General features: G+C 43.1%; 1 protein-coding gene across 2 annotated transcripts in view; it reads right to left on the reverse strand.

Annotated features, from left to right (window-relative positions):
• Nucleotides 1-4,084: 4,084 nt before the first annotated feature.
• LOC107113798 (L-threonine 3-dehydrogenase, mitochondrial-like) overlaps nucleotides 4,085-16,449 on the reverse strand; it is a 60,380-nt gene continuing 48,015 nt past the window's right edge. For both annotated transcript variants that reach the window (XM_015416269.1, XM_015415521.1), the window contains exons 5-9: nucleotides 14,483-14,632; nucleotides 14,204-14,376; nucleotides 12,179-12,269; nucleotides 7,363-7,632; nucleotides 4,085-6,264 (exon numbers count right to left, since the gene is read on the reverse strand). In XM_015416269.1, the coding sequence (XP_015271755.1) occupies nucleotides 6,116-6,264; nucleotides 7,363-7,632; nucleotides 12,179-12,269; nucleotides 14,204-14,376; nucleotides 14,483-14,632 (833 nt within the window). In that variant the 3' untranslated portion in view covers nucleotides 4,085-6,115. The remainder of the gene's footprint in view (nucleotides 6,265-7,362; nucleotides 7,633-12,178; nucleotides 12,270-14,203; nucleotides 14,377-14,482; nucleotides 14,633-16,449) is intronic.

Here is a 16,449-nt window from a genome sequence, read left to right on the forward strand (position 1 = left end):
TTTCTGTATTGGAGATGAACTGGGGACAAACTAGATGGCATCCATGGGTCCAACCTGCAGATGCTGCTGCCATTTTAGAGCTGAATTTGGGCCATTTAAAAATGCTGTGAGGACTCACCGTGCAGTGGGCCCAGAGACTCTTGTCCTTACTAATGCCTTTTCAAGTGCCAAAATGGCTGTTTAGAACTTGAAAAGGCATGGGAGGCAGGAAACAAGAGTGTTTGGTCCCACTGTGCCGTGGGCCCTCCCAACATTTTTAAAGGGTCCAAGTTCAGGTCTAAAATCCGTTGCCAGCGCAAGCCTAAATTCATCCTGGAACTGTTTAAGAGGGCAAATTAAGGTAAACTCTACACTGCACGGGGGGGGGGGGGAGGACATACTAGAAATCCACTCACGGGTATTTTCACAAAACACTGTATATTGGCAGTCAGTCACCTGTTGCTCACTTGAACTGGTAATAGAATGTAAAGATTGGAATTCTGAGTAGGCAACTGGCCCACCAACAGTCACTTGGAGCAAAGACTCTATGGCAACAACATAACTCTTCCATATCGATTACTGATAATGAATTCCCAACAGCTGCTTTTGAACTTGAGATGTTATTTTTCCTCCCAAGTTCAACACTGTGTAGCAGCACTATGATGTTAGTCCAATCTGCTGTTCTCACTTATATCCAGAATTAACTTTTGTTGGTCTTAGAGGTGTCACTAGACTCAAATTTGCTTCTCACATCTGTTGCTAACTCTTTTATTATCTACATGCTAATTTGCTGCTATCCACAGGTCTTACCAACTGTGTTGATCCAATCTTAGCTGTACTTATTGCTCAGTTATTTATGCATCTTGATTCTAATTAGCCCATCCTAGCAACTAACCCCTCCCCTTATATGTAATGCTTTAGGAAGTCTTTTTTAATGTATCTGAAGAAGTGTGCATGCACACAAAAGCTTATACCCAGACTTAAACTTTGTTGGTCTTAAAGGTGCCACTGGACTCAAACTTTCTTCTGTTGCTTCAGACTAACGTGGCTACCCACCTGGATTTTATTCAAGTAGCCATTATCGATGACTCAGTATTGGAGGAGGGAAAGACATCCCAACGTCTTCTCTCTGTATAGTGGAACAGAACTGATATGCTAAGAGCTTCCCCTCAGCTAGAGGAGAGTATTTATTCCTGTTAAACAGAGCAATTGGCATTTGGCACTCTCTCAAGCTGGTTCTCAACTGCAATCCTAAAAACCTCCAACACACTTACTTCTCCAGTGTGTTAGCACCCAACAAGCCCCCAAATTTTAAGCAGGAGGGTTCTGAATAGTCTCTGAACCCACATCCCCAGTCTTGCAGAATTTGTTGTAAATTTGTTTCTGTTGCCCTGAGCCGTTTCACTCACTTCCCTCCACCACAGCATAATTTCCCCTCATGACTTTCTGTCCAATTTATAGGAAAGAAAGAGGTGGTGTTTAAACACTGTAGCAACTCAATGGACATTTATAGAACACAGTTCTACAAGTGAAGGAGGGAGATGTAGGATTCCCTTTTAACACAGCAGTGACTTGAGTGTGAAGGCTTCAAGAGGCCTTCCACTATAACCTGATGTAGAGCAGCTTCATAGGCACAGTGGGTCAAATATTTTACTGAAACTGTATTTTATGTAAACTGGGGCTACAGCCCTGACCAGAAGTTCAGGTTCTCTCAGAACTGTTAATAATACAAGCTGCTCACACAGAAATATTATTTCAGTTTAAGTACTTGGGAGGCACATGTTTTGTGTGTCTTACTTTCAGATTTGACAGAATACCTTCCTAAGGAGGGAGCCAGTGGATCACTGAGTATTTCTCAAGCAAAGTTAATGGAAGCGATGTTTTCCCCTAAGAAAGAACAATGGAAAATCAGATTCTGTTATACAGACAAAAACAGATAGAGCAAGGAAGTGCAAGTACACACAGTGCTAAGATATTATTTTGCATCCAAGGCTCTGTTAGACTGAGGTAGAAAAGGAAAAATATGCATAGAACACTATAAACCTACTAGGTTTAATATAGTTTAACAATGTTTTGCGGCTTGAGGTGGCAGCCACCTACCCCCCTGATCCAGAGATAATCCTCTTTGTTGCCCCCTAAGAACATAAGATCCCTGCTGGATCAGACCAATAGTCCATCTAGGCCAGTATCATATCTCACACAGTGGCTAACCAGCTTCCTCTAGACAGCCAACAACAGGGCATAGAGGGTGAGGCCTTCCCCTGATGTTGCCTCCTGGCTCCAGGAGTCAGAGGATTAGTGCCTCTGAGTGCCACTGATAGATTTATCCTCCATGAATCTATCTAATCCTCTTTTAAAGCTGGTTATTCTTGTGGCCATCTGGCAGCAAATTCCACATTTTAGTCACTCTCTGTGTAAAGTAGTATTTCCCTTTTTTCTGTCCTGAGCCTACTGCCCATCAGTTTCATTGGATGCCCTTGGATTCCAATATTTTGGGAGAGGGAGAAAAATTTCTCTTGGTCAACTCTCTCCTCCCCATGCATAATTTTATAAATCTGTCATGCCCCCCCCCACCTTAGTCGTCTCTTTTCTAAACTGAAAATTCCCAGACTCTTCACCCTTTCCTCATAGGGAAGGCACTTTAACTCCCTAATCATCTTGGTTGCCCTCCTCTGCATTTTTTCCAACTCTGCAATGTCCTTTTTGAGATATGGTGACTAGAACTGTAAACAGTATTCCAAATGAGGCTCCACCATAGATCTATACAGGGGCATTCAATATTGGCTGTTTTATTCTCTAACACAGTCTGCCTTTTTCACTGCTGCAGCATACTGGGTTGACGCTTTCATTGAGCTATGACCCAAAGATTTTTTCCCCTGTCACAGCAAGTTCAGACCCCATTAGCCCATACTTGACATTTTGATTTTTTTGCCCCAATGTGCATCCCCTTACAAAATGCCCCTACAGGACTTCTTGAACTAAGTTCAGCTATTTTGGCTGCTCAGGCAACTAAAACGGGCAGACATAGGCTAGTGGAAAACAATGCACAGCTCATCACATTGATTTTAAAAAGTGTTTGTTGGGGGGTTATTGTCTTTGGCTCCTGGGCTTGGACGGGGAGCAGGTACCCATCTGGCTGGCAATGGGCAGGATGGGAGGTTTCTGCATCCCAACACCTTCACGTTCAGGCAACTCCCTCTAGTCACGTCATTATAGCCGGCCTTGTTACTGGCTATAGCTTCTCCTGAAGAACTCTGGAATCTGAAGTTAGATGGGGTGGTGACAGTTCTGGGAGATATCCTAGCACCATCACAAATTTCCAAGTTCCTCTGGAGAAAGAATAAATTGCCAGCACAAGGGGTGGTGCAGGGTTTGGGGGGCTAGATATGTGAGCCTTTGATTCAGATCCCCATGTCACATCTCTGCTGCGTTCTCTCAGCTCCCTAGCTACAGTAATGGGGCAATATTTGGCCTCCCTTACAGGGTTACAAAATAATGCCACTGGAAATGTTACATCAATGTCTTAAGTCTGTAAGGATGCCAGAATATAATTGCCTTATTAGAAATACCTAACTGTACCATGTTTTCAGGAGGTATGTCAACATTATGGTGTCAGTCATTCAAGTCATTTCCCTGTTCTGAAGACAGTTAACTATTCTGTCGAAAGATTACTTAAGGATATTCTAGATCCAGGTGGTTGCCATGTTGATCTGAAGCAGTAGAACAAAGTTTGAGTCCAGTTTGTTGGCCTTAAAGGTGCCACTGTACTCACTGTGCTCCAAGGATATTCTAGAAATTTATGGGACCCTTGAGTGCGAGAGTGTGGGTGGGTGGGTATTGTTCAAGCTTTATAAAATAAATGGATTTTGTGACCGTGAAATCCTGAGCCACAACAGATGAGGCATGGATGCTGAAGTTCTCAAGGACTACGGACTGTCACCAATTTTACCTCCATCAGCTAAGTGAGGGAGACTCTGAGGCAGCAAACTGGATGGTCAGTCGACAGTACCCTTGCCCAGTTCATGGACCTTAGTATACGTTACATTAATTCAGAATGAATTATAGGACATATATTACAATGAAGGAGACAGACAAATGGAACATATACACTTTTACATTTTTATTCATCCAAGGGGAGTGTACCACTATATCATACAGGAAAAAAAATGCTGGTTTGCAGTTTAACTTTGGCTTCTTAGCTCTCTTTGCCAGCTTCCACATGACAAGGATTCTTCACATTGCTTCTGTTGCCACTCTGAATGCACTGACATGATGTTGCCACTGGAGTGTCCACATCGGGAGCTCTTCATGCACTTTCCTCTGTCTCTTTTTCTAACTTTCCCTTTCCACATGTGCTCTGCAGTGACACCACAGTTATTCTTTGGGGGGAGGGGTCTTTTGTGGCCATCATTACCTTTTTGTTATTTTCTTCACACATGCACTGTACCACCATAACACTTCTATTAAACTTGAAAGTAAATTATTAAATAGCAATAGACCATTACAGTGCAATCATAACTATTTAAGAAAAGTCCTCCTATGCCGTGCTCTGGGCATACAGCATGAATCACTGGGATTGTAGGGGGAACGTAGTCGTGAATTTTCTGCATTGTGCATGGGGTTGGATTAGATGACCCATGGTGCCCATGTAAGCAGAATCTTCACAGGGCAAGAAAACATGCACCATTTCTTGCAGATTTGAGAAAGAATGAACGGAAGAAAAGTGTGGAAATGACACAACTGAAGCATGACATGATACGGAAGCTCCAAAAAGTGCTCTTGTTTGTAAGTGGAAGAAACGGAGAAGAGCTGCCAAGTCGAAGCAGACTCTTCCTTTGCCCCCCCCCCCTTTGACTTGCATATCCAAGTCTGCATGCAGGCCCATCATCACTTTCCTCACTCCCCTGGGCATCACGGCTACACTGCTGGAGGAAGTGAGCAGATTAAAGATCTTAATGTACATAATGCCAGGATCAACCTCAGTGAAAGCTTAGCTGGTTGGCAAGCTGTCCTTGGGGCAGGTGAGCATCTCAAATGGCCAGTTTACCATGCAGTTCTTCCCTGGCATAACAAGGACCTATCAGGTCACCTGTATCTCCAACTGGCATTCCAGTCCTTTGTCTCTTCTGCTGCCATGTTCTTTCCTTTTTGCTCTGTTAGGTTTCTGTTGCCAGAGTCCTGGTGCACTTGCATAAATGTTGCAAGGAAACACGGCACCTTCTTTAAGAAATGCGGCATCAAGAAGCCACCTCATCAGTGTCTGGGTCAAGAGGCGCTCACCTGAGATGCAGCTGGGCTGTCCTGTTCCTTTACACTGAGTAACACCATCATGCACATCCAACCCAGGTGAGAAAAAAATTGATCTGGGTTTGAAACAATACATTATGCATTGGTAGCATGAATCTGCCATAAGTCTCTGGTATGATTATGTGTATTGTAAGCTACACCTTGGAAGATCTAGTAGAAAGAGCGGATGCCATGGTTAAAGCATTGAACTTGGACTGAGGAGTCCAGGGTTTGAGTTCCCTTGGGCCAGTTGGTCTTTTAGCACAATCAGCTTCAAGGGACTGCTGTGAGGAAAAAAAAGCTAATATTGATGATCTGAGTGGCATTTCCAGAAGAGAACTGGCTGGTGTAGGAAGGGTTAAGGGCACCCTTTCTTTTGTCTGCTGATCCCCTTGTAAATGCCCCTGGCTCCCACATTCCCATTATCTCAGCAAATATGTGGTCCCAACCCTGCATTTGCTAATGTTAATTTAGCTCTAAAGTTCAAGTCAATAACCAACAAAAAGATATGAAGAAGCACCAAGAAATAAGAGGTATCAGACAAGTATTTTGTTTTAGAGGGGGAAACAAGTTGTATCTTATAGAAATAAAAATAATGTTGGCCCACAAGACCAATAGCTAGACTGCAACCAGGAATACTTGAAACACTGTTCTCAGTATACTACCAAGTCATATTCAGCTAGCTTGATAAAAACTGGGAGAAAGGTGAACGAAGAGAAATCAGTCACCCAACACACTTGTGGGAAGTGTAACAGTGTCAGGGCTGCTTCAAGGCTTAGAAACTGAGGAAATTTTCATTTGGCCTTGGTCCAGTCACATTGATCATTGGGACTGCAATATGCAAGGAGGGTCAGTTGACCTGGGCAATCCTGGTAATAGAGGAGGCAGAGCCAAGAAAGCTGAACATTGTGGTCACCAGGTCCGGAAGGTCATAATCATGTTTCCATCCCCAATCGCGGCGTGCATTGCTGTCGTCAAAAACCATGGGCCAGCTGTCAGCTACACAAAAGCAACAATGACAAAAAAGAAAGATTTAAATTGAACCTGGGAACCAAGCAGCACATGACAAGCATTTGTGTATTTAAACTCCAATAGCTGTTTTTCTTTAGGCAGTGCAGTATGGGGAGTGGCCATTGTTTGGGGGAGAAGTGGCAGAAGGGAGGGGATGCCTAAACTCCCCTCCTCCCCTGTAAAATCTGTCCTCCAGGTCAGTGTTTGCAAGGGTAAAATGCAGATCTAAAGCCCTGTGTGTGAGACTGAGTGAGGAGGATGCAACAGGTAAGGAAAGTTTATAACTACCTCCCCATTTATACAATGAAAGTCGCACACTTCCAAAGCTGCTTTTTGTAACAAAGAGGAGCTGTCTGGATTGAAACACATCCAATCAAGTTAACATGATGTTTGGGTATAAATGCAGCACTCTTTCTACCAGCGTGAACACTTTGCAAAGTGCAGGATGCCGCAGAAGGCTGGGGGTACAGCTCCACTCATTCTTGTTCCTCCAAGAGCAGGCTGAGTGTTCCCACTACAACACCTGCAGCTGCAGTCCTCTATGGACTGTTCTCAGGGGCAAGTGCAATTTATATCAGGGAAACAGCACGGAGGGTTGCTATTCTGCCCCAACAGTGCTGTGGTCCTGATCTGCCCCGCAACCTTTTTGTCAACAAGTACCAGGAGATCCAGTCACAGATTCCAACAGAACATTTCTTATACCATATTTTCAATCTTGGCTTTCTCTTCTATGAGCAATGCAGCAGGAGCTCTGTTACTGTCTTATGAACAGAGGAACTTGCCTTATATGAGTCAAGACTATTGGCCAATACAGCCTAGTGTGGTCTGCTGTGCCTGGTAGTGTCTCATTAGGTTCTCTAGGTCCTTCCAGCCCCGTTCCTTGAGTTTTCACCTACTGGCCAACTTCAATCTTTCAGTGTGTAAGACATGGTCATTCACATATTGGCAGAAGGCCCTGCCTCTGAACAGTTAATATTAAAGCAGAAAGCAAGGGCAGAGCATAAACATGTACTGACAGGAGGTTCCCTATCTCCTACACTCAGGATACTTCAGTAGATTGCCACAAGAGAACAGACAAGGACTAACCAATGGCTTGTCTGACTGCATCCACGTTGTAGGCAACTTCAAGTTCTGGAATATGCTTCTGGACCTCTTGAACCAGTTCCTCAGGAGTAAAACTCATGGCTCCAATGTTGTATGTCCTCATGCTCAGTGACTCAGCAGGTGCCTCCATGATCTCCAAGGTAGCTCTCAGGCAGTCGCTAATGTACATCATTGGAAGGCGAGTGTCTGGTTTTAGGTTGCACTGGAACTTGCCAGTCTTTACAGCATCATGGAAGATTTGGACTGCATAGTCTAGAGGAATGAAAGGTTTTTCAACATGACTGCAGTGCCCTGTCCCTCAATGTCAACTACAAGCATAAGGCACCTGCAGAAAATACCACAACTCCTATCATGATTATACCAAAAGTACCAAACACATCAGTTCACTAGTTTGGTTTCCTATTATTTGTTTCAGAGTTGCCAGCCTCCAGGTGGAGCCTGGAGATCTCCCACTTTTACAACTGATCTCCAGCTGACAGAGATCAGCTCCCCTGGAGAAAATGGCTGCTTTGGAGGGTGGACTCTATGGCATTGTACCATGCTGAGGTCCCTCCCCTCCACAAACTCCGTCCTCTCCCACATCCACCCCAAAGTCTCTGGGTATTTTCCAACCCAGACCTGGCAACCCTAATTTGTTTGGTCTCTCCTAAGGAACTGGATGTATTTTGCTTGATAAAGGCCCTGAGCCAGAAAAGGCTGTTTGGAGAATGGAGTTGTTCGTTCTTCCAGTTTTGGCGGGCTGATGGCAGCCGTCTCTCTCAGACGCTCCCGGGGATACGGACCGCAAACCAGCGGGTAGAGAGGGGGTGCGATCGTATGTACCCTCCCAGGGCCTGTGGGATGGGTCCTGAGCCAGGGGGCACTGAGATTCACCACCACCCCGGCTTGTTTGCCCCAATGGTCTCTCTGCTGTATTCCAGTATTAGACTAAGCTACGCACACTGGACCAAGTGAGTGGTGATCAAGTATTAATTAAGCGACTGGCAGAATCAATGAACTGACGGATGAAGAGTGAGTAAAAATAAAATGAAGCACCAGAGGGAAGCGAAGTTTATCCTTGTAAGCATGGGGGGGGGGAAGTAGCCGCAGACCCCCCCTTCTCCAGACATCGGAATTAATTACTATTGGACAAATGGAGTTTAAAGGGACTGTGATGGAGAATCACTGAGATTTAAGAACTGATTAACAATTAAGCAAACATTCAGGACTTTAAAAACCTTAATAGAAAATATTTATCTCCAAAACCCTGTCTGGCTGGGAATGGCTAGAGTGAAGCACAGTTGGTGGCTGGAAATGGCTAGAATGAATGCATCTGAAATTTTCTTCTTAAACATTGTTAACATCCCCGAAAGGGTCAGAGTGAAGCAAAGGCCACCCCCCCAAAAAAGAAGAAGTGGGGGGCGAAGAAGTTTGCTCCCCGTATAGTAATGAAACTATAAAACATTTAAGGGGGTGGATGGAGTGAAAAGAGAGAAAGGATTGAATTGGAAAACGTACGGGAGTTGAAGCGCTTATACAGGCACCGGAAATCTTCTTTGTAAAAAGACTATAAACATCTCCATTGGGTACCGGAAGCTTTCTTTTTTAAAGAGACTGTAAACATTTTCATGAATGGTGGCAGTAGTGTGGCGTAATCCTCTCTCAGCAGATAGAGGGGGGAAACCCCCCTCCAAAAATAAAATAACTTTGTAAGAGCTTGTAAGCATTACCAAAAGATATTGGAAACTTTCTTTTTAAAGAGACTGTAAGCATCTCCTTGAATGGCTGCTGTAGAGTGCGGTGAAATCTTTCCTCAGCAGACGGGGGGGGGGGGGGATTTCCCCAAATGGCCCATAGAGGAACCCCTACTAAGCACACAGCAAATGGTCAATTTAATGATTACCGCAGCAAAAGTAGTAATTGCCAGACAATGGAAAAATAAAAATGTTCCCACAATTATTCAATGGAAACATAAACTTTGGGATTTTTTTCTTTTAGAAAAATTTTCGATTCACAATACCATATCCCAAAATGAAATTGTTTTCCAGGACCCTCTAGACAAATGGTACCCGATTTTGGATAAAATTTCGATTGATAAGTTTGATTGGAAATCTATATCTACAGCTAAATATCAGATAATGTTATATGGATAACAATTGTGTTGGTAATGTTTGGATCTTTTATTCCATTAGGAATGTTACACTTCAAAATTCACTATGAAGCACAAGATTGTTACCCCTCTATCTCTTCGCATTCTACATTTTTGACAAGTGTTGTTAATGTTGATGCTTTTTTCTTGTTATTGTAACATGTTCTCTTCTATGTTTCTGAATAAACTTTTGTGAAAAAAAACAAACAGACGGATATATGGGACTCTTGCAATTCGGTAATCTGAAAATGGCCACGGATGGCGTTGAAAAAATTAAAACAAAACTCAGTCCTCTTCAGGAAGTGGAAGGCGTGCTGGACAATAAACATTCCTGAGAAGGGTGGAGATGGAGCAAAGTCCTCCTCCGATAAGTGGGGGGGGGGAACACTCCTCTCAGAATTTTTTTTAAAAATTATATATTCTGGTGGGGGGGGGACAGAGCTAAAAGCAGGAATAATTTGCATTATAAGAAATGCTGTGGGAAAGGTTGATGGGTGGTTTAATTGTCCAGAAGATAGCTATTTTTTATATATATAGGGATTTCCAGAAGATATTAACAACATGGACTGTTGGCTGAAGAGGACTGAGGGAAGAAGACTTTTAAGTGACGATTTTTTGCGATAAAACTTTGATGGGGGGGAGTGTTTTTTGGTAAAACGGAAGTAAAGGGCTCATATAGAAAAGGAGGATGCTTGACAGTGACTGCTTAAATGAAACTTAAATGTATTGTGGTGATTCTCTGAGAACTAGTATTATATCAATTTAGATTAGGATTATAAATGGAGGAGATGTTGAAGTTTCTTGAAATGACTTTAATAAGTTTAATTAAAATAGGCTCTGTTAATATTAAGATATTAGATTGGTGGGAAGGTAATTGAGATGTAAGGGGAAGTAATCTGATGCCTATACAGATTTGGTATAAGACTTTAAATGATATGAGTTTTTGGAGGATGTATATATAAATCAAGTCCTATTTTGTCTAGTAATTCCACCTAAATAATTTTGGAAGTTGGGATGATTATAGTTAATTTCTGGAAAGAATTTCTAAACAGTCAGATGGGTAGAATATAACAGCCAGATGGGTAGAAATTATTGTTTTAGGATACAAAAGAAATTATTGTTTTAAATGTTATGAGATGATGAGGATGCATGATGTTTGCATAACAGAGATTTAAACATGTTTAAGCAATATACTCCAAACAGTCAGTATGGGCTAGAGCTTCTATAAGCAATTTACTGAATTGTCGCCTTCAAGGTCAACAACTGAAAGTGTTTGTTTATGCCATATTTGTAAGCACTGTGTATGATCACCACACCTTGGATTCTCTTTTCTGTCTTCCTTTCTTATAGTTTGTATTAGTACCCCTTCCCTTTTCTATAGTATTTAAAGGTAAAGGTTCCCTTGCTCGAAAGCCAGTCGAGTCCGACTCTAGGGTTGCAGTGCTCATCTCAGTTTCAAAGCCGAAGCGCCGGCGCTGTCCGAAGACGTTTCCGTGGTCATGTGGCCGGCATGACAAAACACCAAGGCGCACAGAACGCTGTTACCTTCCCACCGAAGTGGTACCTATTTATCTACTTGCAATTTCTTGCTTTCGAACTGCTAGGTTGGCAGGAGCTATAGTATTTAGAAATGCAATTTAAAAATCCCCTTTGGGGGGCAAAAAAACATACACACAAAGGAGAATGGAGTTGTTCCACATGGCTGTGGCCAAGACCAAAAAAAAGGGGGGGGGGGCTCATATCAGGAAATTGTTTGGAAAACTGTTGTGTGAACACTCTGCCACTGTGAATGCCTTTGTATGTATACTGCGGCAGAACGGGCCTGCTCTGGTCTGCAGGCATTATTCCAACGTGCCTGCCAAGGTTTTCCCCACCATGTGAAGAGGACTTTCTTCCTCTCTTGGGTAGCTTACCACCACCACCTGACTTCTGTAGGAATTACCCACTGGGAGGGTCACGACTCCCAGTGTCCCTTCCCAGTTCTGCAGCCCTGCCTCTGTGTCTCCCACTGCCCAGCGCCTGGTCACCATGGCCTCTTCTCTGCCCACAGAGGGGAAAAAATCTTTTAAAACTCAGAGTGGAGGTTTTGCTCATTGCAAACCTCCAAAGAAAAAATGCATTTCTTCACACATACCACTGAAAAGAACTACACAGAGAATTGTTGCCATGTGGAAACGGCCCTTGTTAAATCAACTGTTGTGTGTGTTGGCTAAAGATGAAGAGTGTGTTGAGTTTCCTTGCCATCTTAAGCTACACAAAGGCCAGATTTTAAGAATTGATGGGTCATCAACTTTAACTCTATCTTAGGCCCTCTCCCATGCAAGAGAAAGACCTGTTCAACTCTTTCCTTCCCAGTGCAAACAGAAGTACTCATAGAACTTTCTCCTTGTGGCACCTCATCTGTTCACTTTCGGTTGCCCTGGTTATGGTTTACACGCAGGAGCAAGCAGCTGAAGTGCATAAGGGGAAGGAAGCAGCAAACAGAGGCAGAGGACAGTGCTCCCTCCACTGAGCAAGTCTATTCCTTCCACCTTCCCCTGGAGCCTTTGGAATTCCCAACAAGCAAAACCCTCTGGCAAGCATAACATGCAGTCTGTTTTCCCCATTAGGATGTATCTGAAGGCTAATCCCATACTGACAAGATATATAATAATTTGCTTGCTCTCTTACCAGTTGTTCCCCCACCAGGCTGGGAATCAGCTGAGATAATGCCAGGATATCTCAGGCACCGGAAGTCCAGTCCATACCTGTAATGGTAATACTGAAAAGAACAATACAACATGCAGTCAATCGGAGTACCTGATAAGTACTCTAGCTTACCTGGACAAAATATTACGGCGTGGATCCAAAGCACCATAAGCAGAATGGACTTCTCCTCTCCCAGTGTAAGAAGAACATAAGAGAAGCCAATGTTGAATCAGGCCAATGGCCCATCCAGTCCAACACTCTGGCACACAGTGGCCAAAAATACCAGGCGCCATCAGTCCACCAGTGGGGCCAGGACACTAGAAGCCCTCCCCACTGTTGCCCCCCCAAGCACCAAGAAAACAGTGCATCACTTGCCCCAGACTGAGAGTTCCTCTCTATACCTTGTGCCTAATAGCCACTGATGGACCTCTGCTCCATATGTTTATCTAATTCCCTCTTGAAGCCGTCCATGCTTGTGGCCCCCGCCATCTCCTGTGGCGGTGGAATTCCATGTGTTAATCACTCTTCGTGTAACAAAGCTACCTGAACTCTCCTAAATGGTGTTCTGAGAAGTCAGAGGTTCCCCATAAACAATGCTGAGTTCAACATATAGATATGTAAGAGGGAATGAATTGGTAAAAATTGCCCTGCCCTCCTCGGCTTGTGGAAATGCCCTTCCATGGCTACAAAACAATTTTTGACACCAATTCTACATCAAACACACCTTACAGAATCTGGGCAGACTGAACTTTTTCCTTATTGAAACAAATATTTTGAAACAGTTGACTGCAGACTATTCCTCTTAAGTGAATGAAGACTAATAAAGTACTGTAAGGTGAAATTGCACTGCAGAAACAAGTTTCATGGTAGACGATCATCTGAGCCAATGTTTACAATGCATTCTTTTTGTCTAATTTTTTATTGTTACAGGAAATATATATAAAAAACAAGCCTACATAAATATTAAATCTTTCTTAAGTGGCATCCAAAGCCATATTTTGCCAATTAGCTTTCTGACTTTAGGCTTTTCCTGAGGCGACTAAATTCAAGTTTAAAACAATCATAAAAACCTTGAAGAAATCAGACTAAAAACAGGGTGGGGGAACGACACACACCAGCAAGAAACAATGGGTGCATCCAAATATTTTCAAATAGAATCGACAAACTGCAGAAAGGCACATGTTACCAAGGCTTAGGTAAACAAAAAGGTTCTTAACAAATTCTTGGAAGTCAAGTGGACAGCTGCCCATGTACCTAGAGAGGCCATTCTACAATCCAGGCTCTGCAACTGCAAATGTCTCATCTCTGGTAGCCATATATCTCACTTCTGAAGGGGCATATGATTTTAAAACATGGGCAGGCTCACACAGGAACAGGCCGTACCCAGTGTACCCCAGGCCCCTGACAATTATGAACTCTAAAGGTCAAAGGCAGAACATTCAGCATGCTATTTGAACTGGAGGCAATGAAACTCGACACTGTCAAAATTTTACCAATGATGCAGTTAATGAGGCCACTATATATTAAAACAGGTAACGTTTCCAAATGCTTTCTGTGGGCAGTCTCATATAAAACTTATTGCCGTAGTCTAACTTGGCCACTATGAACAAGGTAGTCCAAAGCAAAATTCCACCTCTCCAATGGACTTAGAAGGATGTATATTTGCTTTAGGATTACATTGTAAAAGATGGATAATGGTGGCAAGATTAGGTTCTCTCAGTTAAGGCTGCAGCTGGTGAACCAACTCAAGTAAATGAAAAGTGCTTTGTGATACAAAGACAACACTAAGCTGCAAATCTGATCCCTCAGGAGGTCACAGCTCAGTATGGGAAAGACATATCCCATACAGACCTTCTCTTCTTCCAACAGCATCTCCATCTTGTCTAGACTGAGTTTCAGGTTATTGACCCCTTATAAAACTTATACTAAACCTCTCTCATGATAGATGAAGTTTCTCCACATGTTGAAGCGGCAAAACAATCACATAGACTGAAGAGGAATGCTTACTTCTCCCATGAGTTCAGCATGGACTTTGGAGACACCATAGATCGTCCTTGGCCTTTGGATGCAGAGATCAGGGGTTGGGTTTCTAGGGGAGGTGGGTCCAAATGCTCCAATTGTGCTGGGTACAAAGAGTCGCAAGTTGTGTTCAGCAGCAATGTCAAGAATGTTGTGCAATCCTGGGAATGGCAAACAGAGTTATCAGCCTCTACGCCTAGATCTTCATCTCTCTTGGCCAACATGAACAGTTAACCAAACAATACTAAGCCAGCTGACGCTACCCACCATTGATATTTACAGATCTTGCCAAAGGGACATTTGCTTCTCCAACAGCACTGAGCAAAGCACTATAATGAAACAGCCACGTTATCCGGTTGTTCACTACTATCTCACGCAGGTTCTTGTAGTCAAGAATGTCAGAGTAGATAAAAGGACCTGAAAAGAAGAGGTGAAGATGAGTTAGTAGCTTGCAAGGAAGAATATGTTGGTTGAATCAGCATCTTAGCAATTACCACTGCTGTTCTTAGAAGAGTTCTTTACTATCATATTTGTAGCAGAAGTTCACATCTTTCCACACAATTATATAATTGTAAATAATTCAAAAACTGCACTGAGCACTTTGTGTGTATATTTTTGTAACATTATTCACCATGCACATATAGGTGCCCATGATACAGGTAACATAGTCTATTTTGAAGATGGGTTGGACACATTTCTGGCACCAGTTTCAGCTTTTCCAGTTCAAAATGCTAGGAAAAATAGCATGGCAGAATAGAAAAATGAATGCATGTACAGTGAACAAGGATAACTACACAGTAGGGGTGCCTCCAGCTCACTAAAATGCTTATTGATGGTACACAGCCTGAAAGTACTAGGTGGCCCACAAAGCCAAGCTATTTTATGGCAGCATTTTGGTCCTTGGAGCACTTTCCTGAAGGATCTCAAAGAATTCTCGTTTCCCCTTGATTTTGATTTGCTTCTGGACTGGCAAAGAAATTCTACAAAAGTGAAATATTTGGGCCAGTTTTAAACATGATACTGGGCATGTAAGAAAACCTTTGTGTGTGAACATTCCATGCAGCTGGTGTTTCATTTATGTCAGACCACACACACACAAAAAAGAGATCTGTGGCTTGACTGGGCACCATGCTAGCTTGTTACATTGTGTGGGGAGTGCACTGGCAGAGGGGCTCATTTTTAAATGTAAGAAATGTGAACATATCTGGCTTTGCATTTCTGATATCATGTTTAATTCAAGGCTCTGAGATGCAAAGATTCACTCTCTGATATAGGCAAGAGCCAAACAACAGCTTTTAAAGGAGCTATAACCAGATACTGAGCTCTGAGCAGGAGACAGAGCTGCTAGAGGGGTGAGTGTTTTTTTACTTGCTTTCAGCTGAGGGGATTCAGCTGAGGATATTGTGTGGGAGGACTGTGTTTGGGAGTAATTCAGTATTTAAGAAAGCACCTTGCCAGAGCCACGAGCCTTTGGCACGAGCTAAAGGGCTCTTTGCCTGTGGCTCTTAGACTAGGGGCTCTGTAAGAAGCCCAGGAAGAGCCAGAAAGCCAAGGCCCTAGGCTCCTTGTCTTCCCAGTAAGGTAAGTTGACTTCGACAAGGAAAACCACATAAATACAAAAGATTTTAAAAGGGGGATTTACTTATTTTAAAAGAATTATGAAGCCAGAATGCCAGCAGGGGGTTGGGGGCTATCCAGTGTTTTGCACGGAGTGTCACATGTATCACTGTCTGCCCACTGGACAGAAGTCTTGGGTGTGTGCTCGGTGCAAGGAGCTCCTGGTTCTCAGGGAACGTGTTTGCTCCCTTGAGGCCAAGGTGGCAGACCTGGAGAAGCAGAGACAGTCAGGCGCACAGAAAAGACTCTCGGGGACTTGAGTATCACTGTCTGCCCACTGGACAGAAGTCTTGGGTGTGTGCTCGGTGCAAGGAGCTCCTGGTTCTCAGGGAACGTGTTTGCTCCCTTGAGGCCAAGGTGGCAGACCTGGAGAAGCAGAGACAGTCAGTTAGGCGTAGAGATGTGAAGGCCCGGGAAAAAAAACAGAAAAATTTGGGGGGGAAATGGTTTTTTTCTGTTTTTTTCCTGAAGCCTTTTTGTTTTTTTTCCGAAAAATTGGAAAAATTAAAAAAAGAAAAGAAAAAAATTGATTATGGAGCGTTTTATTTTAACATGATGAATAAAATATTTTAAGACAAGGTGTTCAAATATTTTCCAAATCATTTCTAATATATATA

This window comes from Gekko japonicus, unplaced genomic scaffold, assembly GCF_001447785.1.
Source record: "Gekko japonicus isolate JY-2015 unplaced genomic scaffold, Gekko_japonicus_V1.1 scaffold7, whole genome shotgun sequence".
NCBI classification, from domain to species: domain Eukaryota; kingdom Metazoa; phylum Chordata; class Lepidosauria; order Squamata; family Gekkonidae; genus Gekko; species Gekko japonicus.